The 24,817-nt window shown below is 46.5% G+C and overlaps 1 protein-coding gene across 1 annotated transcript in view; it reads right to left on the bottom strand.

Annotated features, from left to right (window-relative positions):
* Positions 1 to 14,107, bottom strand: part of Igf1r (insulin like growth factor 1 receptor) — a 222,258-nt gene extending 208,151 nt beyond the window's left edge. The window contains exon 1 of the mRNA XM_070043168.1: positions 13,861 to 14,107. Within this exon, the coding sequence (XP_069899269.1) occupies positions 13,861 to 13,954 (94 nt within the window). The 5' untranslated portion in view covers positions 13,955 to 14,107. The remainder of the gene's footprint in view (positions 1 to 13,860) is intronic.
* Positions 14,108 to 24,817: the final 10,710 nt, after the last annotated feature.

Raw genomic sequence — 24,817 nt, 5'->3', positions numbered from 1 at the left:
AATTACAATGAGCTCGATCAGTTTAAAAACCAATCAGTGCAAGTTAAAAGGCACCCATTGCAAAGCCCAGACTTGGCACCTCCTGAGCTCATCAAAGGACAAGAGCACACACACACAGACACACACACACACCTTGAAGACCGCTTACCACATCCTCCAATAGGGCCAAAGTTCACAGTTCACGTACGTGTGTGTGTGTGTGTGTGTGTGTGTGTGTGTGTGTGTGTGTGTGTGCCCATGCACCTGAGCTTGAACGCCTAAGGCATGAACTCAGGGCCTAGGCTCAAGACTAGTGCTCTAACACTTGAACCACAGCTCTACTCTGGCTTTTGGGTAGTTCAATGGAGATCAGAATCTCAAGGCCTTCCCTGCTTGAGTTGGGTTGGAACCTTGATCCTTAGATCTCATCCTCCTGAGAAGCCAAGATTACAGTCAACTTCCTTCTGAGGCCTTCCCCTCCTTCCAGCAAGCTGCCATGTGTCATCGCTGGCCTTCCCCCACAAGCCTTGAGAGCCAAACACTAGGAGCACATGTAATTCAGATCACTAAAACTTCCTGAGCTCACACTCAACACATTTCTCCTAATATTTCCCCCTAAAACCCTCACATTCCTGGAAACTCCTTGTCAGATCCCCTTGTGCATGCTGGTTATGTTCACCAGTACCTGAAGTGAACCAGAAAGATTCAGACCTCAGAGATCTTTGGATTTGGGAATATTTGCATAGACTTCACTGGGTGAGCACCCCCTAATCTGAACATGTGAAATGTTCTCCAACTCTGAAAAGGCTCTGAGTACTAAGACATGGGCACCATATTCGAGTGATAACCTTCAGAGGCCTTTGGATTTCAGACTAGGGATGCTGGACTTATCTTTCATTAGGCAGGAGGGAGCTTCTTGGGGTAGAAAAACAAGCATGTTTCCAGATGTTCCCCCATGGAGCTGAGGTCCTGAGGCCATTAGGTGTTGACACAGCAAACTGGGCTGTTTTCTGACTTCCCACAAAGCCTTCCTGGGCTCAAACTGTCACAGCAGATACTGAAGCCAAGACCGGAGGAGAAAGAGGGTTAGGAAGACTAGAGTCCTAGGACAGACCACCAGCAAAGTGCATGGAGAAAGACAAAAACATCCGTGAATGCTTCCTGTATGCCAGTCCTGCTAACCATCTCAGAGACCGGGGTTTAATGCCACAGCAACCTGCTGGAGGGGTTAATATTCCTAATTACAGATGGGAGATTGGCATCTGGGCTTCACTTCCCAGCAGACCTCCAGCATCTGAGAGGGAGACTTGCAAACTCAACCTCCCCAGAGGCAGATGCAGGAGCTCTGGCCCCACCACAAGAAGTTCACATTCTCCCCGGGATTGAAATTCACAGGGCAATTTTATAAGATGCTTTTTACCAGCCTCACTTGAAATTAACATACCAGATTCGAGTGGTTATGTCTACATTCTTCACAAAAACTACCACACCTTACAAATCTCCTCAGGAACACCGAGCCTGCCTTTAACAATAATTTCTTAGGTGTCAAGGAAATTCAGACATCTTCTCAATGCCATCCTGGACAAATAACTTTCTTCTGCTAGTGGCAGGAGCAGAAGCGAGCTTCACTTCTTCCTACCTAGCCCCATGGTGAGACCATCAAAGGCCTTGACTTATGCCCAAAATGGCACTGGGGCCAGAAGAGGGAACTTAGGTGACCAGGAGACCCTTGAGACTTGGCTACTGTCACAGGATACAAGGCACAACTTTGTTGGCCTTACTAAGAAAATAACAAGAGAAACTTCTGTTTACAGCCTTTTCTGCAGCTGCCAGCCCAACCTTGCTGAGATACCAGCTCTCTCTGCCTGTGTCCTGGGATCTGAATGCTGGAAGCACCTGAGAACACACGTATGTGCATGCTATCCCTCTGAAAAGGGACAGCAGACGGCAGCACAAAGCAAAACCTAGGAAGCTCTGGGGAATGGCTGGCTACTCATCCTCAAGACCTACGCCTGGAAGAGGCTGGGTTTACCATTTGACCACTAGATGGCGCTTATGCATTGGTAAGGCAGAGGGAGTACACACTGGACACAGACCTGTCAGAAATTGACAAAAGGAAGAATTAAAGAGAAAATCTAATAGAACTCTGAAATGTGAAATGACTTACAGGGGCTGGCTACTATTCCCTGAAAAAGAAAAAAGGGGTCTCTCTCTCTCTGTGTGTCTCTCTCTGTCTCTGTCTCTCTGTCTCTCTCTGTCTCTGTCTCTGTCTTTCTCTCTCTCTCTGTCTGTCTTTCTCTCTCTCTCTCTCTCTCTCTCTCACACACACACACACACACACACCTCTGTATTTTACAAGCATCTTAGTAAAAGGAAGTTAAATTATAGATCATCTGTTTATTGAACACTTTCTCTATGCAAGGTTCTATATCAGATAGTAAAAAAATCAAGCATGCCCTATATTTCTGGCATTATGCACAAAACATCTCTGACTAGGGATTGATACTTCTATAAAACAGTAACAGCTAAATTCCAGGGAGTACCTAGGTGCCAGGCTCTGTGCTAAGCCTTTAACATGGTATAAAGTGGTTTAACCTCAGGAATAAAGAAAGAAATAGATTCTAGTGAAATTAACTTCACAGATGAAGAGCCTTAGGCACAAGAATATTAAATACTTTGCCTAAGATCTTAGCTACTGCCAGTCGCTGGTGGCTCATGCATGCCTGTAATCCTCAAGAGGCTGAAATCTGAGGATTGTGGTTCAAAGCCAGCCTGGGCAGGAAAGACTGTGAGACTCTTATCTGTAATTATCCACCAGAAAGCCAGAAATGGCAATGTGGCTCAAAGTACTAGAGCACTAGGTTTGAGTAAAAGAGCTCAGGGATAGCACTCAGGGCCTGAGTTCAAGCTCCATGATCAATAAAAATAAATAAATTAATAAAGATTTTATCTACTAGGAATTAAGATTCAACCACTGGCTTCTTATAAAATGGGGAGATTCAGGAAACAGGATAGCATGGAGGTAATGGTAAACTCAGAAGGTGTATGGGAATGCCAGACCTACACAAGTCAAGGAAACTGAAAAGCTTCATCTGAGTCATCAGATCAATTTTTTAAAAAAAAAAAATTACAAAATAAGGTACTTTAGTGTAATGCAAGTGGTAGAACACAAGCCTAATAGAAAAAGCTAAATAAGAGTGGCATACTCCAAGTTCAAGCCCCAGTACTGGCATACCAGCGCACGCCACACACAAATCACTAAAAAAAAAAAAAAAAAAAAAAAAAAAAAAGTATAGAATGTAAGCTGATCACTGGTGTCTCATGCCAGTAACTCTAGTTACTCAGGAAGCTGAGACCAGGAGGATCACAATCCAAGACCAGCCCAAGTAGAAAAGTCAGAAAGACTCCATCTCCAATTAACCACCACAAAGCAGGGCTGGAGGTGTGACTTAATTAGTACAGTGCCATCTGAGAGAGCAAAGCCCATGAGAGCAGGGCCTTGAGTTCAAATCCCAGTCATAGAAACAGCTGAAGGAATGGAATTTGTCCACAGTAACAGCCTCGTCCTTATTTTACATATCTACCTGACACTTAAGAGATTTAAAATTTTTTGAAGATCACAGGGCTGGGAAGGTGGCTTAGTGGTACGGTGCTTGCCTAAAATGCCTGAAGCCCTGGGCTCAATTCCTCAGTACCACATAAACAGAAAAAGGAGGAAGTGGTGCTGTGGCTCAAGTGGTAGAGCACTAGCCTTGAGCAAATGAAGCTCAGAGCCAGTGCCTAGGCCCTGAGTTCAAGCCCCAGGACTGGCAAAAATAAAAATAAATTAAAAAGGTCACATTTCCTCGCAGCGATTTTTCTAATTGTACATTTCTACATGTATTAGAAAATGTTTGTTTTTTGCGGTTCCGTAAGACAAAGAGAAACTCTCCCCATAAGCATGTCAAGTCTCCACACTGAGATTCAGAAAGGTGACTTGTTTAGAACCCAAAAAACTGGTAAACGTAGCTGAGAATCTAGATGGTCCTTCTACGGCTTTCTGCTGCTTGGTGGGCAGGGGGTGGGAGCAGCAGACGACAAGAGAGGGAAAACACTCCAGGCCACAGAAACAGGGAGAAACACTCAGGAGACAGGAATAAATAAATAGCTTGGCTCACTTATCTTGGAGTGGGGCTGAGAATGCCCAAGGGATGCCTACAGCCACACCTCACGGAGACCTACAACAGCCTGCCATTGAAGGCACTTCAGGCTGGATGCCTGGACCACTGGGGGCTGGCAAGTCCATCAAGCCAAAGGGATGGTGCAGGAGCTGGGGAATTGGGTCAGGGATGGACGGCACATGTCCTCTGTGCTTAGGGGTTGACAGGCAGGTCTGGACTGGACCCGGGGTGTAGCCAGGAAAGAGGGGCAAAGCCAAATGATTTCAAGTGACTCAGTGAGGAGGAGAGGAAGCATCCAATTAACTGGGCTCTCCAGACAAGGCCAGGCTGCTGCTCACCTGAAATTTAACTGAAAGACTATGAGGAGCCAATCCCGGCGCTGAAGAGCTTCGTGAAATACGTATTAAAAAGCTCCCCTCCTCCACACACACACACACACACACACACAAAAGATTTCTGGTGATTAAACCATACCATGTGGATCACATGCCATGCACCCATAAACTCATGACTGGTTCAGACAGAACTGAAAGTACCCAAGGGGCAGCTCTCCCACAAGAGTGACCCCTCACGCCTGTAAACTTGTGTATTGTCAGGCAGAAGATTCTAGGAGAAGCAGAAGCACACGATGACACAGAATCACCTAGGCACAAATGAAGATTGCACACTTAAGATAGTCAAAAGCCAATCATTGAAAACTCTGCAAACTTACATAGGTGACATGGCTTATAGCCTGTCACCTGGAATTTCTCTAGATGCTTCTATTTCTTCAGGAACTCATCATTTAGAGACCAAATCTGGAGTCAATGTGTGTATGTGTGTCTGTCTGTATATGTATGTGTAAGTGCTGGTGCTGGGGCTTGAACACAGGGTTAGCTTTCTCTACACAAGGCTAGCATTCTACCACTTGAGCCACAGCTCCATTTCTGGCTTTTTGCTGGTTAATTGGAAATAAGAGTCTCACAGATGTGTCTATCTAGGCTGGCTTTAGACTGGGATCCTCAGATCTCAGCCACTTGAATATCTAGGATTACAGGCATAAACCACCAGTACCTGGATGGAATAAAATTTTCACACATAAACTCTTGTGTTCCCAAATTACCATCAGACTTCCATGCCTAAATAAAAATTCACCTGATGAAAACTACTAAGGTCTCATTGAATTGAAAGTATTCCCAATAATCAATTTTTACAGACACTCCATACACTATATTTTATCAAAGAGAATGTTATCTCAGAAAGGTTTTAAAGTTCTACTGTGTAAAGTATTTATGTTTTAAGGCTGTCAAATACATTTGCTATTCCTTGTCAAGTAGTATTAACTATATGTGCCCACGCTTCCTCCCTCCCTTCCTCCCCCCTCCTCTCCCTTCTCCCCATACCCACCACACATTCCAGCTTCCTGGTATCTGTTGCACAATATTTAATGTAAATACGCAAAAATGGAAACTAGAAAAGAGTTGGACAAGACAGAAGAATGATGAAAGCAGTAACACTGATCAAGATGAACTGGCATGATGAATTGAAACTCCTCTGAGTAACTGCTTAAAGATGATAAATAAAAAGAGTAGTTTTTAAAGCCATGTACTTTTAAAACTGGAAAATAATTCCAGCTTAAGGCTAGCTAGTGCTGTGTTATAAAAGAAAAAAGAAACTGGACCGATAAAAGCATACAAACCCCTAGCTCCAATGTATTTCAAACTGCCAGAATGCTGACGAATGTGTGGAGATATTTCCAGCAAATGGTATTTTTATTATGTAATTCTTGCTAAGCTACTGGCCTCCATTATTAAGGTGAGAGAATAAGAGAGTAAAGGGATGAAAGTATAAACTTTTAAATTCCTTCCCCTCACCACCAAAAACTTTCTGGAACTTTAAGAAGCTACTTTCTAAAATATTTAAAGCGAAACTTCTGTCCCGTTACAATGGCACATGCCTGTAAATTCAGCACTATGAAGACTAAAGGAAAAGGATCTCAAGTTTGAGGCTAGCCTAGATGACATAAACCATAAAACATAAAACCTGGTCATACATAAATCCAAAATGTATTAATAAATACTTGTTAAAAATGCCCTCTAACAAACAGTACATGGTCTCCCTGATAAGTGGATGATGAATCCAAAATGTTAGGTGATATGACAAAACTAACAGGACTTAAGAAACAAAGAACTCCCACTCATCTGGTTGAACCACTACTAAATATCCCCATGCTGCTGATCACATATATGGTATATAACATATGAGCACCGTTATATATTACAGACTGTGATAGACAATTTGCTCCAGGAAAGTTAGAATGAACTTGTGACTTTAAATGAGCATCATTATTCCACAATACTGTAAATTTCCGGAAATTAAGTAATCACTTAATCACGATCAAAAAAAAAAAAAAAAAAAGAACCTTGGGGAAGGGAGGGAGGGAGGGGATGGTAGGGGGAAAACAATGGAGGGGGTAACAATGTTCAAGAGGAAGTGGAAGTGTACTCATTACTTCACTCATGTAACTGTAACCCTCTGTATAGTATCTCTACAATAAAAAAAAATAAAAAATAAAAAATAAAAATGCCCTCTAGACTATTACAGTATGAGCAACTTAAGATAGCTATCTCTCTTTCTGTAGCCATTTTCTTTCAGTAGCTGCTACCCACCTACTCAAAATAAGAAACCAGGAGCTTTAAAAACCATCAGCCAGCTAGATGCTGGTGGTTAACACTTGTAATCCTAGATACTCAGGAGGCTGAGAACTAAGGACCACAGTTTAAAGTCAGCCTAGGCAGGAAAGTCTGTTAGACTCTTACATCCAAAAGCCAGAAGTGGAGTTGTGGCTCAAGTGGTGGTAGAGTAGCATCCTTGAGCAAAAAGATCCAGGGATGGTACTCAGGCCCTGAGTTCAAGCCCCAGGACCAGCACCAAAAAGAAAAGAAAATAGAAGAAAAGATCATCAGCCAACCTAGATGGGCAGTCAGTAAGCTCTGCAGATACTTCCCCACAGTTTACAAGGCTAGCCATCACTGATAAGAGCCAAATAAATAGCAACAATACACAACAAATATTACTGTAATCACTGCCCTGCTCTCATCCTAGAAACTCCGTCAAGTATTTTCCACTGGATTCCAGTAAAATCTGAATAGCAATCTAGAAGATCACAGATTCTCACAGACCATGGCAGGAAAAAAAAAAACAGAAATATTAAAGCCTTGGTTACTAGTTTGTTGGATTCTCTAAATAAACATTGCAAAAATGCCTACAGTTTGATTTATACCTCCAAAAACTAATGGTAAGATAAAAGAATTTCTATACTTCAAGACCTGAGTCCAATAAGTAACAATGAATTTAAGAAACAAAGGAAGAAGCTGGGAGTGGTACTGTAATCCTAGCTACTCAGAAGACTAAGATCTGAGGATCAAAGCCAGCCTTAGTAGGAAAGTTCACAGATTCTCATCTCCAATTAACCACCAAAAAAGCAGAAGTTGAGGTATGGCTCAAGTGGTAGAGCACTAGCCTTGAGCAAAAGTGCTCTTTGTCCCAGGCCTCAGAGAAAAAAGAGAAGAGAAGAGAAGAGAAGAGAAGAGAAGAGAAGAGAAGAGAAGAGAAGAGAAGAGAAGAGAAGAGAAGAGAAGAGAAGAGAAGAGAAGAGAGAAGATCAATAATGTCATGCTTCAAGTGAAGAAATACCTCTGTACTATTTCCTTGAAATTCTAAAGTTTAGCAATTTAATATGGCATAGTAAAATTAGCAGAAGTGGGGGGAGGGAAAGAGAGAAATCTTTAAAACTTCTCTCTGGAACTTTACAACCTGTGTGGCATTGAAATCAGACAGCAGTTCAGTCTTCAAGAGTCCTGACCAACTCTCAAAATCAAAGATAACAACATCTTCAGCTAAACCAAAGTGCTTTAACAAAAGAAACCAATTTGATCATGCCAAGGAACCCCGTGTCTGCTGGGATAACTTAAGTTTTCTATGAAGACCCTTTGTGTACCAGCCATTTCCTATACCAGCCCCTATCATAACACACCATTCATGCCGGTGGAGAAGACAGGGTGTGTACATTTTTTCAAGTTTTAATCTTTGCAAAGACCAGATTGCTCCCCTAATGTCTGCAAACACTGCGACTTCTGTAACACACACACACACACACACACACACACACACACACACACACAAATGCCTGAGTTAAAGCCAAATCACATCATCATAAGGAACTAACAAAACTTCCTTAAGTTCACCAAGAGGGTATGCCAGAAGGGTAGTGTGTGTGCATCATGGGCATTGTCTTTAATGTGTCCCAAGTTTTCCCTTCAGAATTTCTCAGAGACACCAAGACACTAGATCTCTGGCATGTGTGCAACTATTATAGATCCAGTACAACTGCAGAGTTCATCTCTTGGCCTCAGATAGCACCTGTCAGAAACTGGCTAAGAAAAACAATTCAAACAAGCTGGCTGGCAGGAACAAATACCTCTCCCTTTTAAACAAATTTTGAAAACAAAGAAAATCACAAGCCGGGGGGGGGGGGGGTGGGGGGGGAGATACATGATGTTGTGTGTGATTTTGATTTTTTTTTTTTAAGAAAAAAGAACATCTTTCTAGCCTTGACTCCTCCTCCATCTCAACCGTCCCCCCCCCTACTTCTTATAATAGCCAGTTATTTCTTAATTAAAGACCTTGAAAACATCCTCTAATGATGATTAGAAAATGTACAAAGAGAGACAAATTCTGATACTGGTCCTTTACACACACACACACACACACACACACACACACACACACACACACACACACACACACACACACATACATGTAACTCTTAGGTTCTTGTTGGTTTGTCTGAGACAGTCTCACTATGTAGCAGCCCAGGCTGGCCTTGTACTATTCATCCTCCAGCCTCAGCCTCCTGAGTGCTGACACTACAGATGTGTACCACCTGCCCAGCTATTTTTTTTATCACAATTGTCAGGACCAAGGATAGAAAGAAGGTAGTGGATTGGTTAAAATGGACAGCTACCTGTCTGCCCTACATTGCAGTATAAGGGAAAGTATAAATTAGGTTTAAAAAAAAATCCAGCACTTATTTACACAAATGAGCAACACTGGTTACATCAGGCCTAGGGCCTTTAAAACGCAACCTACTCTCTATGTGAAAATTGTCCATCTGATGAAGAGTCTAGCAGGGAAAAAAAAGTGAATTTTCAAATAATCTCCTTTCATGAAGGAGTATATGCAATGCCTAGGACAAGTCAGGTTCACACAGTAGATGCCCACTAAGTACAGGCAAAACTCACTAAATAGGTTCTTAAGAAAACAAACTGAAACCAGATTTAGAAAAAATTGGATTGACCCTTGAAGGGCTCCCTTAGGGGAAAAGGAAAAAAAACCCTAAGGCAACAAGTGAAATGACCCAGTAGATACAATGGCTTTTGTTACAGACCTTTTAACAATAAGATCAAGAAACATTGTAACTAAGCCTTGGACAAAGAAAGTGGGAAAAAATGTAAATAACTGTTTTCCAAGGCTTTTCCAAGTTAAATGTGGATAAAGGCACAATACTTTGAAAGAAAAAATAAATAAAATTAAAAGCTCACATCTCTAATCCTAGTCAGAGGCTGAGATCTGAAGACCATGGTTCAAAGCCAAACCACGCAGAAAGAGAGTCCCTGAAACTCTCATCTCCAATTAACCACCAAAACACCAGAAGTTGAGTTGTGGCTTGAGCAGAAAAAGCTAAGGGACAGCACCTAGGCCCTGAGTTCAAGCCCCAGAATGGCACAAAAATTAACCAATTACTTTTTAAAAAATAGGCTTACTATCACCTGTGGTTAATATGGCCTAATCAAAGTATAGAGTGAAATTCTCCACCCTTTTAAACCAGTGCATTATTTCTGTATTGGAAAATATACATAATGAAACTGGAAATACTATCAGCCATCTAGACTAGGCTGCTAAAAACTCTACAAAACGTCAACCTCATTTCAGATGCAGCTGTGCATTTTACTGCTTTTCACATGCATTTATGTGCTGTTGTTGTTTTTAATCCAATCTTTCAATTCTTAAACTATCTTTGACCAAGACATTTTGTCTATGCCTGATCTGGCTACAATGATCAATGTTTTGTTTTAACGTATAAATTCTTAAAAGAAAAGTGATGCCAACCTGAGGGAAAAATTGAACCTGGCCAATTTTAACCTACTTTCTGACATTAATGTTTTTCTTTTTTAAAAAGTAAAATGGGTTTGTTGAGATATAATTCACATGCCATAAAACTCACATTTTAGTATCTTTGGAGTTGTGCAACCTTTGCCACAAACTAATCTTAGAACATTTGCATCACCCCAAAAGAAACCCTGTACCCCCTCCCCCCACCCCCAGTCCTGGCACCCACTTATCTCCCTTCCTTCTCTATGGACTGGCTTATTCTGAACATTTCATATCAACAGAATCATACAAGTTGTGGTCTTTTATTAAAACGGACTCCTAAATTTAATTTTATAATATTTTTTTCAAATCCACTGTTTTGAACTTAACATATTTGAACTTCTCTAATCCTTTTGACACATCAAACATTCCAGCTTTTAAAACTTGAAATACACACACACACACACACCTCCACAAAACACCATTTACTTGCTATTTCTCTCCAGAGAACCTAAATTATAATTTGCTATTTAGGTTCTTTCAAAAGTTCTTATTGTGGGTTCTCTTTCTGGTAGGTAATAAAACCCTAACTTCTCTAAGCACTAACATTTCACATACCTAAGGTTTCTCTAACAATAGGATGTAGCTGTGCCTGGAGCAGAAAGATGAAGTCCTTTTTAGAAGGTAGGCACCTTACCTTACCATTAAAGTGCTCTCAGATTAAAAAACAAACAAACAGCCATGGGACTCACTGGCTGTCCCTCATAGCTTCCACATGTCCCTAACTTGGAAGATCTGTTCACATTCTCAGGACACGAGGCAAACTTCATGTCCTTCACAAAACTACATTTTCTAAGTTAAAGATTTAAAAAACAAAACTAGATTGGCACCACTGACTCATGCCTGTAATCCCTGCTACTCAGTAGACAGTTTTGAGGATTAGTTCGGAGCCAACCCAGACAGGAAAAGTCAATGAGACTCTTATTTCCAATTAACCAACAAAAAGCCAGAAGTGGATCTGTGGCTCAAGTGGTAAGAGCACTAGCCTTGAGCACAAAAGCTAAAGGACAGCACCCAGGTCCTAAGTTCAAGCCCCACGACCAACACAAAACTAGACAAAACAAGCTCGCCCCACTACCGTCAACCTCCAAGATCCATAAATACATAAATACGCCAACCAGATACCTTCAAATAAAACCCACAGCCTCTGTCTCCATCAACAGATGAACCTCGGAGAGAATGCCTGTCCTGTGCCTTTCTTCCGAGTAAAGTGGTCTAGCACCTTCCACACTGGACGAGTATGCCTCATTTCTCAGTGCAGAAGGGAAGGGCAGGCCCAGAATTTGGAGGTGGGGGGTACCTTCTGGTTTTCCCCTCAGGCTTTAAGATCGGAACCACTCAGGGTTGCAGGGATTAAAAACACACGTTGAAATGCCTTTCCCTCCACCCTGTGTGTTCAAGAAAGCACCAAACAGCAACGGCAACATGCAGAGATCTTGGGGCAAGGGGGAATGGAAGGATGGGGAGGTGCAAGGCTTTGGGTTTCATTCCCTAATAGACGGACTCGCTCTCCCGTGTCTTCTAAACTTATATTTCGATTTTAAAGTCTAGAAACGCTCCCATCTACCGCCACCGACGCCACCACCACCAGCCACCCCCCCACACTCCCCCAAAAAAACCACCACCTAAAATGCTTGAGTGGATAAGAAAGAGCCCGGAAGCTTTTCACCCAATCCCGTGTGCTCAAAGTTTGGAAAACAAAGAGCAGGAGAGCCCAGGATTGGGGAGGTCCGCCCTTCCAGAGGCCTCCCACCCCCCCCACCCCACCTCCCCTCTTTGCGCAGTAAACAGGCTAATTCCATAAAGCTCTGCTCTTAACTCCATCCTGGACTTGTTTCTTCAAAGACGTTGAGGCAAGATCTGTTTCGAGAAACAGCCTTTCTGAACTGCCCACCCAGCCACCTTCCTCTCCAGTTCCCGCCTCCGGGTTCTTCCCCATCGATCCTCAAGGCTGAGTCGAGATTTACACACACACACACACACACACACACACACACACACACACACACACACACACACACACACACACGTTAATAGGCACCACCTGCACACATACCCTGGGCAAACATTACTCACCAACTCGCCCTCACTTTTGGGGACTGCACTTAAAACTTGGAATCGTGTTCCGATTACCCTACCATCTCGAAAGCACCCGTCTACCACCACCACCACCCCTTTTTTTCTGAAGGAAAGCAACCCCCGCCACCTCCTCCTCCTGCCTGGTCTCACTTCCCTACTTCCCCGCGTTTCCCCACCAGCCCCTACCCGACACCACCCTAACAAAAGCTATCCGATTGCAAGCGATAGCGCGTGCGGAGCCATCTCGCTGATTAACTGTGTACAAAGGCAGTGCGGGGCGCGGAGGCCACACAACTCTCCATCCACAACCACAACCAGATCCAGAACCAGAACCACGGCCCTTCGCCCTCCACCGCGCCCCGGTCCCGGCGCTCCACGGCCCGCACAGCGCACGACACCGCGCGCCCCGGACCCCGCGCGGAGCCGTGCGGCGGCGGCGACACCCCGCACCGCGAGCACGTGCGCGCACGACGCGCCCCGGCTCCGTCCACCGGCCCGCGATCACCGCACACGCGGACGCGGTCCTGACCACCACACCCCACCCTTCCCTCCGGGAGGGAGACACTGGGAGAAGGTCCCAGAACCCTCTGGAACCTGGGGGGGGGGGGGAGAAGGGGGAAGGGAAATCCAAGTCGCGCTCCCCGGGAAGAGCCAGGCTGACGAAAGTCCTCGACCTCACGGGTCTCTCCACACACACACACCCCACACCCCACCCCGGGACACCGGGGGAGAGCGGGAACCCGCCGCGGGACGGGTTGAACTGGCGACACCCCCCCCCCCCGGGAGCGGCCAGGCAAAGCGAGTTAGGCTTGAGGAGGCCGCGCGCGCCGTGATGTTTGGAAACGTGTCCCGAGGTTGCGGGGGGGGGGGAGCCTCCCCGCGGGGCACCTTCCCCACCCCCCCAAGAACAACTCACACCCGACGGGGCGGGCGACTCCGCTCCCCACCACGACACCCCAACAGCGGCGCAGCGCAGGGGACCCCCCCTCCCACCACCCACCCCGGTTTTACGTGGCCCGCGCACGCGGGAGGGGGGAATGATGAGGATGGCGGCGGTGGGGGACCCCGGAATCGCATCCCCCACACACACATACACACACCCGGGACCAACGTCCCAACCGGGTCCTGGTGCCTGGCGTGGCCAGTGAGCCAGCCGGGAGAGACCCCTGCCTGCCCACCCACCCAGCCACCCAGCCACCCACCGGCCGCGGGACAGGGCGCTGGGGACAGAAAGCCTCCCCCCCCCAGGCCCGGCCCAGAGCTCGAGGGGTCCCCCCCACTCGGGGTCCTCCTCAAGGGCTGAGCCCCCTCCGGGCTGCGCCCCGACCCTTCCCGAGCCCGGGGTGGTGGAGGGAGCCCCCAGTCAGCGGTGGGATTCGCCCCCCAGGCGCAGCCCCCCTCGGAGGAAAAGTTCCCGCGGCGGCGGCGGCGGCGGCGGGCGCGGACTCACTTTCTCCACTCGTCGGCCAGAGCGAGAGCGCGGCGGAGAGACACAGGAGCCCCCACAGCGAGGTCGGGGACCCTCCTCCGGAGCCAGACTTCATTCCTTTGATTTGGGACGAAATTCCCCTCTTTCCAAAGAAAAAGAAAAAAAAACCGAACAGAAATAAAACAAGTCTCTAACTCCAGTCTCCGCTCCCCAAGCCAGAGCGATGCAAACAATCCTTGGCCCGGGGGGTGGGGGTGGCGGGGGGGGGGGGGGGGAGCGCGGGCCCGGGGCCCGGCCGGCGGCCGCGCGGACGGGGCGGGCGGGCGGCGCGGGGCGACCCCCTCAGCGCCGGCAGCAGCGGCCCGGGGCTCGGCGGAGTCGGCCAGCCGGGGTGCGCCGGGATGGGCTGTCGGCGTCGTCGGCCTCCATCTTCAAACCCCGAGGAAAACTGCAGAGAAAGGGGTGGGGTGGGGGCAGCGAGAAGCCCAAATCCCGTCTCGGCGAGCGGCCGCCTGGAGCTGCGGGGTCGCTGAAGCCGCCGGGGTCCGCGCACCTCCGCGCCGGGGAGCGGCGGGCGACGCCGGCGGCGAGACCGCCCCGAAGTGCAGGTCGCGCGGGGGAGGCCGGCGAGGGGCAGCGACGCGGGGTGGAAATGAATGAGCGGCGGCCCCTGCGCCTCCGCCGCCTCCGCGTCGTCCTCCGGGCTCCGCCGCCGCCGCCGCCTCCTCCTCCTCCGCCCTCAGCGCCGCCGCCGCCGCCGCCGCGAGCTCCGTCCCGGAGCCAGGGCGCACACAAAGCGGCGGCCCGGCCCCGCCGCCCTCGGCGCTCCCGCCGCCGCCGCCGCCCGGGCTCCCCGCGCCGGGCCCCCCGCCCGCCCGCCCGCCGCCGCCGCCCGGGCTCCCCGCGCGGGGCTCCGGCTCGCTGAAGGTCAACGCCGTGGGGCGCCCCTCGCGCGGGCGGGAGGGGCGTGGAGGGTGCGGGGAGCGGGCCCGGGGTCTGCGGGCGGGCGGGCGGGCGCGCGGGGAGGGTGGAGGGGGGTGGACAGGCTCGCTGTGGCGTCCCTCGGGCCGCCTCGCCTCTCTTGCAGTCCGCCCGGTGCGCTCGCTCGCTCCTCGGGGTTTTTTTCCCCCCCTTTTTTTTCCGCTCAGCAGAGTTAATGCTGGTAAACAAGAGCCTCAGCCTCGCCGCCGCCGCGCCGCCGCCGCCGCCGCTGCCACACACTGGGGGCTCGCGCGCGCGCGCTCCGAGGAGAGGAGGGGGGGGACGGGAGGAGGAGGACGCGCGCGCACGGGGCCGCGCACACGCACGTGCCCGCGCGCACTCAGGAGCGGCCACCGCCGCAGCCCGGGCGCGCCGAGGGCCGGGCCCTGAGTCGGTACACCGCAAGAACGGGAGCCGGGGATTCCAGGGACGTGCGGAACGGAGCTCGGGCGTGGGGCGCCGCGCTGCGAAGCACCGCCCCTCCTCCCTCCTTCCCTCCCCACGGCCCCGCCCGCGACCAGACACGCGCGCACTCCAACACACGCGCGCGCGCGCGCCCACAGGCTCCCGCCTCCACCCCGCACTGCGCCGGCCACCCCGCACGCGCCCTCCCCGCACTCCCCCCCCTTGCCCTCCCGCAGGAATCCCAAAAACAATGTCCCCTGCGCGGGTTTCCCGACCCCCCCCACACACACACCCCGCTACTCTCGGGTGGACAGGGGCGGGGAAGAGGGCGGAGGGGCGGGGCGCGGAGGGCGGTGGGCGGGGAGCGCGGGGCCCGACGAGGTTCATTGAAAACAACCGCCGCGCGGCTGGAAAGCCGTTTCCTTCGTTCTTGAAAAGCCCCATTGTTTCTTGCAGCTGTTGCAAAATAAATAAATAAGTGCGTTGTGCATGCGGCATTTTTTTTTCTCCGCAGCGTGCTGGAAAAGCCCGATCGTGGCGGGTGGGGTGCACCTGGGAGAAAAGGGGGAACCCCCCCTCCACACACACACACACTTCGCCAGGCTACTAAGCCCCGCACTTTTTCACGCGAGCCTGGGGCGCTGCTCGTGTTGGCGTGAACAGTGGTGCCCAGCGTTCCAGAGGATCGGCGTGGTGCTGGGAGGGCGGCGGGCGGAGGGGGGGGGGGAGTGGGGAAGAGAAGAAAGGTGCCCGAGGAAGAGATCCCGCCGCGGGCTCCCAGTCCGGGAAGTGGGGGGGGGGGGTCCTCCCTCTACCCTAGACAGGCGGCCCCGCGTGCCCAGGGCGCGGCCCCGAGGCGGCCGCCAGAGGGCGCGGCGGGCACTGGGCACGGTTGGCCCGCGGAGTGTCGCCTCCCTCCGGGGCAGGAAATGTGGGGGCCCCGGGTTGGGGTGGGATCGGAGAAGGGGGGGACCGGTTCGGCTGGGTTGTTCCGGGCCTGACGCCCCCCCACTTCCTCCCCCGACAAGGGCTCCCGGTCGCTGCGGGCTGCCCAGGGCTCCACCACCACGTGGACAGCTGCGGGGAGCGGCCGCGGCGCGTGCACGGTGCGGGCTGCCGAACCCCAGAGCTGGGAGGAGGGGGGCGTGTCCGAAGGGGGGAGACCCCCGCTCCCCTCTGGCTCCGGAAGGGATGGCGGGGGGAGGAGTGGGGAGCGGCGATCCTCACCCGGACACCCATCCTGGCTCGGGTCCCAAACCGAGATCGTGCCGCGCGCGCACCCGCCATCAGTGGCCACTGCGGAAACCCACCCGCACCTGCCACCACGGGTCCCCTCGCACTCGTCTCCGCCCCCCACACCCCACACCCCCTAATTGCTCATTGGATACGTAAGTGACTGCAAACTAACGGGAGCCCCCCCCCTCCCGCGAAGTCCCCGGCGTGGGGTTCTCCACGGTGCGGGTGGAGAGGCTTCCCCGGGGCCGCCGCGCAGTGAGTAAACACGGTGAGTCCAGGTACCCGCCAGGGAGGGGCGGCCCCGCCGCGGCCGCAGCGAGCACCGGGACTCACCGAGACTTGAAAACAGAGACTGGACCACGTGCCGCCCGCGTGTGGCCGCCTTTCCTGAGTCAGGCTAATTGAAGTCAATAATACATTATTTAAAAATTTAAATAGTAATACTACTACTAATAAAAGATGGCTAATAGACTTGGGAATGTCTGAATCGAGGAGTGTTTTTTTTTTTTTTTCTCATCAACAACCAGGATGGTTTCCTATAAGAAAGAAAGGTTTTGAACAAACACACACACACACACACACACACACACACAGAATGGCACGAGGTTTCTGTGTGCTACTGCCCTAGCCATCTTTCACAGATGATGTTCCAAATGAAGGGCCATAAATAATAATTTTGTTAAAAAAAATCAAAAGCTATCATAACGGAAACTTAGCCCTTTTTTATTCGGTATTTATTTTTCTACCCCAGTTTTCCCTTTGGAAATTTTTATCTTCAATCACTGAGTCAATTATATATATAGTCGATTATATATTTTTTTCTTTTCTTTTTTTCTTTTTCTTTTTTGTTTACTGACTAAAGTTATGTATAAAGGGGTTGTCTTTTTTAAAACTAAAATTCAGCTTAATTATTAAATGAAAATGTTCCAGTTGTAGGTTATTCCTGGACATTAACAAGGAAATATATTAGGGTCTTAAGTTCAGCACTACATATGAATCATTAATAGCATTCTACTTGTTTTTTTAAAAACTAAAATTTAAAAAGTTCCCTGCATTAGGTGCCCTACTGCATACAAACCCATCCACTCTGATAGTTTCAGCAGAATAAGTGACAAAGAATATCGAAACTATATGTTCCTTGTATTTGCTGTTCCCTGGGGACACATGCAGAATTTTTTAATGCCTCCTTGTAAATTGCAGCAAAAGTTTAGCATCGATTTTTAGAAGGCTGTTGCAACAGAAAACCTTTAAATACTATCTAGTTTGCTTTAAGTAATAAAAAAATACTAATTATTTTGTCCCTGAGAACATAAAGGAATATGTAGATTAAATAGAAACACATAGTTATTTGTAGGGTTTGCAAAGGTTTCTCTCCAGATTTATTCTTACTGGAAAGATCTTTCATCTGTGACGTTTTTAGTGTCTATTCCTAAAGTAGTAAGTCATCAATAAGATGAGTATTTAGATCATTTTTTCTTACATATTTATTTGTTATATTTATATTTATTTATTAGCTTAATATTAACAAAAAGCAAATTTTAAGGCACCTCAGGGTTTTCACATGGCAAACAAGATGATTTTTATTTTCTTCGGTGATTAGGTTCTACGCAAACTTAATCCTTTCCAATCTGGGAAATAGAATCTTGAAGACAAACACAAATGGTAGTCTTTGCTTTGTGGCCATTCTAACAATACACCACACTTTTTAAGTTGTATACCATTTTTTCCTTACCTAGGTATCTTATCAATTCTCTTTCTGTTGGAGAAGAAACTGGCTACTTGTTTTCTTTTTTTTTTTTTTTTTTTAGGAGAAAAGCTTGATAGCACGTTTAGTTCAAATTCTGCTGAATGCATTTGATTCCTCAAAGAGATAAGCATATATTAATGGAAACATACAAAAACAGTACAGAAAACAACTGACAAATAGTGCAGGTAATATAATATATAGTGTTATATTCTCCACCGTTCACCTCCCCCCCAAAAAAAGAATGTTATTCAGTAGTGAGTGAATAAACTACAACCACATATGACATAGGCAGATCTTTCAAATACATTGTTAACTAAAAACACACCAGTTCCATGGAACTACGCACAGCATCACACCATTTTGATAAAACTCATAAAAGAAAAAAAACAGCAAGGTAACTAAACACTTAACAAAAAATATGTTTTTGTTTTGCTTTGCTTTTGGTTAGAGCAAGGAGAAGTCCTTGGACACATGCAAAGTTCTTGAAAATGTGTCTATTCTTAGATTGGGTGGAGGACTTGCACACTTCCCTCCTCACCCTATGCTTTATAACCAACAGGTGTATAGTTTTGCTTGTATTGAGTGTCAAAGAAGACAATAAAAAAATATTCAAGAGACCCATGAAAGAGATCATTTAGATTTTCTAATAAGACTCTTCTGAATTCCAAGTTATTACCTAAAATGATCAGAAGAATTATTTTAAATAAAATGAAATAAAATGATACTGTTAATCTTACTCTTAAGAGTACATTTCCAAAGAGTAACAACCCATGTTGTATCAATACAATTTAAGGCAAAAATGGTCAAACAAAACAAAGGAATTCTCTTTGCAGGACAACTGAGTTAATTAAAGAAGAGAGTATAAGATAAACTGGGAGTTTCCTGTAAGGTTAATCATGCACATAATTCAGGACCTAACAATTCTACCCCTAGCTATTTACCCCTAAAACAAATGAAAACGTATTTGCAAAAAAAAAAAAAAAATGCACATTGGAATGAAGACAGGTACTAAATTCTTAATACAGAATAAACTGGAAACCACCTTCACAAATGTCAAAAGGAGAATGGATAGACAAACCATGATCCATCTGTTCAGAACAGTACTAGTAATTAAAAAAAGAAAAAAAAGAACCACTAACTCATGCCAAACATGGATTAATCTTAAGAAGAATGTATACCTCAAGAGGTAGAACACCAGCCTTGAAAACAAAATAGTACAATTCATTCATATGAAGTCCAACGGCAGGCAAAATGGATCTCTAAAACAGAAACTTAAATCATGGTTGCTCTGGTGGATGGAGAGCAAAGAGTGGCAGGTCACTAGGAAGCAGTTCAAAGAACTTTCTAGTAGTCTGGCAATGCCAGATGTCAGTTGGGGTGTTGACTATGCCTTTATCAAAAACATCCAACAATACACATAAAGATAACAGACTTCATTGTGGGTGATTTTATCTCAGTTTAAAAACAAGAGTGCATTATGTAATTGAGAATTTTTGCAGGTATTCTTTAAAAAAAAATAGCACAAAGCTTACCTTTTTTTTTTTTTTTTTCCTATTCTGTGAGTTCGTGGAGATGCTGCCTCTACAGATAAATTCCTTTCAGAGATGCTACTGCTAGGAGCAGTTCCCAGAAAGAGGCTTTTAATTATGGGGCAGGGAGAGGGGGGTCAGGATGAGGGGCACCAAGTTGTCTCTACAGAGCAGTGCACAGACAGGGAAGGAATGATTGACCCGCAGTCCCCATACAGCAACAAGCAACACAGGTCCCGGATTGAGTGAGAACCATCTACGTTCAACTCGAGAAGATTTTCTATTTCAGTTGTGCATGGCTAGCCAGCTCATGAGGTGGCATAAATGCTACCTTTTTCCATGATACTTTGAAAGCAGTGCTGGCATTTTAGTGGGCCTTCAGCTAAGAGGAGCTTCTGGAAAACTCAGGCCCAAGGCAGGAGAGATAGATGCATCTATTTAAGGTGGAGTCTAGGAAGCTTTTGGGGCTGACCCAATGCCTGGGCATATAGCCTTTCACAGGCTGGTGTGAACCCATCCCTGATGAGGGTAAGTATGATCTGTGACCTTATGATGATCAATAGGAAAGTATAACACACACACACACACACACACACACACACCAGTTGTAAGTGCCATATGTCTCTTGAAAACCTGTCATTTGCAATGGTTAATCTCCAAGATGGGTGTGCCATTTCTATTCCTCCCTGTAATTAACTTTCAAACATATCAATAGGAAGGGACCCTGTCAGGCAGACAGTACAAAAGTTGTTTCTTCATTGTTGAAGCTTATCAGAGACCACATGACAAATCAGGTGGAATCAAAATGCCTGTTTCCTGTGATTAATGACACCAGCTCTGAGGTGCTTTGCCAGCAGTATTGCTCGGAGGAGACAAACCTCGCCCCTTCCCTGCCCCATCTCACTTTGTGTGATTATTTTTTTTGCAAGTTGTTTCATGTTTCTGGGTTTTTTTTTTCTGTGAAACAATCACCTTCAGAATAGAGCTTTCTACCATCCAATGCCACTGTGTCTTGGGCTTTTTTTTGTTTTTTATTTTGATTTTTTTTTTTTGCTGTTTGTGGGGCTTAAACTCTGGGCCTGAGCACTGTCTCTGGGCTCTCGTTTGTTCAAGGCTAGTACTTTACCACTTGAGCCACAGCACCACATCCATCTTTTTCTGTGATTAATTGGAGATAAAAGTCTCATGGACTTTCCTGCCTAGGTTGGCTTCCAACGCTGACCCTCAGCTCTCAGCCTCCTGAGTGAGTAGGTAGGGTTACAGACAAGAGCCACTGGCACCTTGCGTGGTGTCTTTGTGTTTAAATTGATGTCTTGTATTTTATCTATACATCTACCTTTTCCTTCCTTCTCTGTCAGGTAATCAGCATCTATAAATCTACAGCAAGAAAGCCCAAGCAACACTTGTTTCTTAATTTACTTTAGTAATACAGGGTTGTTGGGTTTTTTTTAGTAGTAGTATAGATTTTTTTCACACATTAGTGTTTCTTAGAGTGGAAAACATTTTTTTTAGCAGTTCTAAATCCTCATATGTATTTTCCTAAGAATTCGAGTCTAGAAAGACATGCTAACAAACATCCCTAAAGCAGGACAAAGTAACTACAAAGTAATCTACAAAAGAAATGTTTCAACTGACCACTCATACTGCCCCTGCTAATGTGCTCTTTGAATAATAAGTTCCAATAGAGTCGTCTTCTTCTGTAAAATGGATTTGTACATTTCGTTTGTAATTTTTTTTAAAAATAGAAAAATCAATATGTCAGGCTTCTTACTCATGATGAACTCACTCTGGGTTTTTTGTTTGTTTGCTTGCTTTGCTTTGTTTTTGTCGGTTATGGACCTGAACTCTGGGCCAGGGCGCTGTCCCTCAGCTCTTCAGCTTAAAGCAAGTGCCCTACCACTTGAGCCACAATACCACTTCTGGTTTTCTCTGCTTATGTGGTGCTGAAGAATCGAACCCAGGGAAGGCCTCATGCACGCAAGGCAAGCACTGTACCACTGAGCTACCTTCCCAGCCCCTCACTCTAGTCTTCTAGGCAAGCTACTAAGTCAGGAGGCAGTGCTTGGAGATCTGGGGGTATCTCTGTTTCTCTGTGGTATGGACACCACATCTGCAGAATTGCCCAGCTTCATCTGTCCTTGGAGGACTGTTGATCGACCATAGAACTGAATGCTGACACTGGAAGAGTAGAGATGGGCTGGTTCCTACATCTCAGGAAGACAAATCCCAACATTTAGACATGAAGACAAGTCTTAGATGACTTCTGGTTTCAGATGCCTGAAAAACAACTAGTACATGTGATCCTAGTAATGGGCAGTGCTAGACCTATAAGAAGAAAACACATTTCCTTTCATTGAAAGAATTGTTCAGCCAGACACAAGTGATCCATGCCTGTAATCATAGCTACTCAGGAGGCTGAAATCTGAGGATCTTGGTTCAAAGCCAGCCTGGGCAGGAAAGTTCATGGTACTCTTATCTCCAATTAATTGCCAAAAAAAGGGGGGAAGCAAAAGTGGCTCAACTGGTAGAGCATTAGCCTTGAGCAAAAGAAGCTTAGGGATAGCACCTTGAGTTCAAGCCCCAAGACTGGCATTTAAAAAAAAAATTAAAAAGGGGAACAACTCACCTGTCCTTTGATGGAAGAATAAATATTGGGCCTATATGTATACAAAAGGATACTATATCGAGGTTAAACTGAATGAACTAGACCTAAATGAATCAACATAGACAGATGTGACAGCCAATATTGTGTGAAAGAGCAATATGTGAAAGTTAATGAGCTCTCCTGTATGTAACTATTAGCAGAAACAATAGCCTTTGTTGTAAGTGGATACATACATATCACAAAAATATACAATGTAAGTGAAAGGTATGAAGTTCATTAATGGAGGGAAGAATGAAACTGTATAGGTGTCAATTTTGTTTGTTTTGTTGGGGAGTTGGGATGAGAAGAACACAATATTCGGGGTATTTTTTGTTTGTTTTGTTTTGTTTTGTTCTAATTCCAGTGTGGCCAACACCCCCACCCACATCCAGCTCTGGGCCAGGATCTGTGGCTTGTTACTGCCACTTGCAGGAAGTATCAGGTGACAGTGGTTCTCTACTTATGGAAACAAACTATTTTAAGATCAATCTGTTTTATTTTTAAATAAAATCAATTTAAAGCAACATATACAGTGACATGTAGACAGAAACAGATGCACAGAGCGACATCTTGAATACAGAGAAAAGGGCACACACTTCAGAGCCAGAAGAATTTGGATTCAGATTCCTTTTGCTAAAGCTGGTTCACCTTGGTTCCCCATTCCTCTCTCTCTTTGCACTCTCTCTCTCTCTCTCTCTCTCTCTCTCTCTCTCTCTCTCTCTCTCTCTCTCTCTCTCTCTCTCTCTCTCTGTCCTCCCCCCCTCCCTCTCTGAATGCACTCACAGATCCTGGGGCTTGAACCCAGGATCTAGGGGCTGTCCTCAAACTTCTTTATTCAAGGCTAGAACTCTACCACTTGAGCCACAGCTCCCCCATTTTTTTTGGGGGGGGGTGAGGTAGTTAATTGCAGATAGGAGTCTCATAGGCTTTCCTGCCCAGGCTGGCTTCAAACTGGCATCCTCAGATCTTAGCCTCCTGAGTAGCTAGGAGTACAGGTGTGAACCATCAGGGCACGGCTCCCATTTTTTTTAGTCTTGTTCTCCCAGCCTTCTTCTTTGCAATTCTCACCTACCCAGCAGTCTTCCAAGTAAGACAGGTGGGGGAAAAAAACCTGAGGGGGGGGGGGGAAACAAGGGGAAAAAAAACCTTCCCTGAAATAACCCCCTAAGGCAGCAATGGAGAAAGGTGTGTCTGGCTTTCCTTTGTCATGAAGATCCCAACTTAGGGAACTAAGACAAAGAAAAATAAGGAGATGTGGACAGGGGCTCTAAAAAAGAGAAAGTCTTTGAAAGACTGCTAGCTAATTGGACATTGATGAAAATAAACTAAGCAACACAAGGGCAGTGATGGGAGGGAGGGAATGAGAGGGAAAGAGGGAAAAGCTGACACTAATCAAAAGGAAAGAAATGTACATATCACCCGATGTGGAAGAAATAGTTGTACTGTCAGAGCAAATGGAATTCACAAACTTTATAGACCAGGATAATGACAATTTGCCTTGTGGAGGTTAAAATGTGTTTGTAACTTTAAGTAAGAATCACTATCTACAATACTGTGAAATTTGTGAAATTTATGTAATCACTTAATCTCAATAAAAATTATTTAAAGCCGGGGGCCGGTGCCTCACACCTGTAATCCTAGCTACTCAGGAGGCTGAGATCTGAGGATCATGGTTCAAAGCCAGCCCGGGCGGGAAAGTCCTTGAGACTCTTATCTCCAATAAATCACTAGAAAACTGGAAGTGGCGCTGTGGCTCAAACCGTAGAGCGCTCAACTTGAGCTGAAGAGCCCAGAGACAGCGCCCAAGCCCAGAGTTCAAGCCCTACAGCTGACAAAAAAAAAAGAGAGAGAGATTTACAAATAGAATTTTCCAATGAGTTAAGCAACATTGGATTTTGTAATATACTCTCTAAATTGCATTGAATGAAAATATGAAGAAACAAAAGAGGAAAAGAAAAAAAGAAATGCTGCTGGCTACTAAGAATTCCAAGAACAGCTGTCTGAGAAGCCCGAACCTCCTTGTCAGTGTGGCTTTGGAGAGAAAACTATTTAGAACAACTCTATTTGGGGACTGGAGCTGCTGTGAAGAGATGGGGACAAGTCACAACTGCCTGCAAAAGCGTTCCAGCGCCTGGAGAATCAGTGACATGAAAGAATCGGATGAAATGAGAGAACACAGCATTGTGTTCCAGTTCTGTTTGACTCCCTTTGCCACTTGTGGACGTGAATTTCTGTAAATTCTAGATGTGAGTTCTTTGTCTATTGAGTTTCTCCTTTTACATTCTCCTCCCAGATGCCACACTCTCTGTGTCAGCCTATTTTTAAAGTTGTTTCACTATGAAATATACTAGGTAGCTCCTATTTTTCCTGAAATACAACCTCAGAGCCTGTGGTTTGAGATGATATATGTAGGTAGCGTACTCGACAAGTTGGAAA

Source organism: Dipodomys merriami, unplaced genomic scaffold, assembly GCF_024711535.1.
Source record: "Dipodomys merriami isolate MVZ:Mamm:240054 unplaced genomic scaffold, mDipMer1.0.p SCAF_33, whole genome shotgun sequence".
Lineage (NCBI taxonomy): Eukaryota > Metazoa > Chordata > Mammalia > Rodentia > Heteromyidae > Dipodomys > Dipodomys merriami.
Note: the sequence above shows the minus strand (reverse complement) of the source record. Positions and strands in the feature narration are given on the sequence as shown.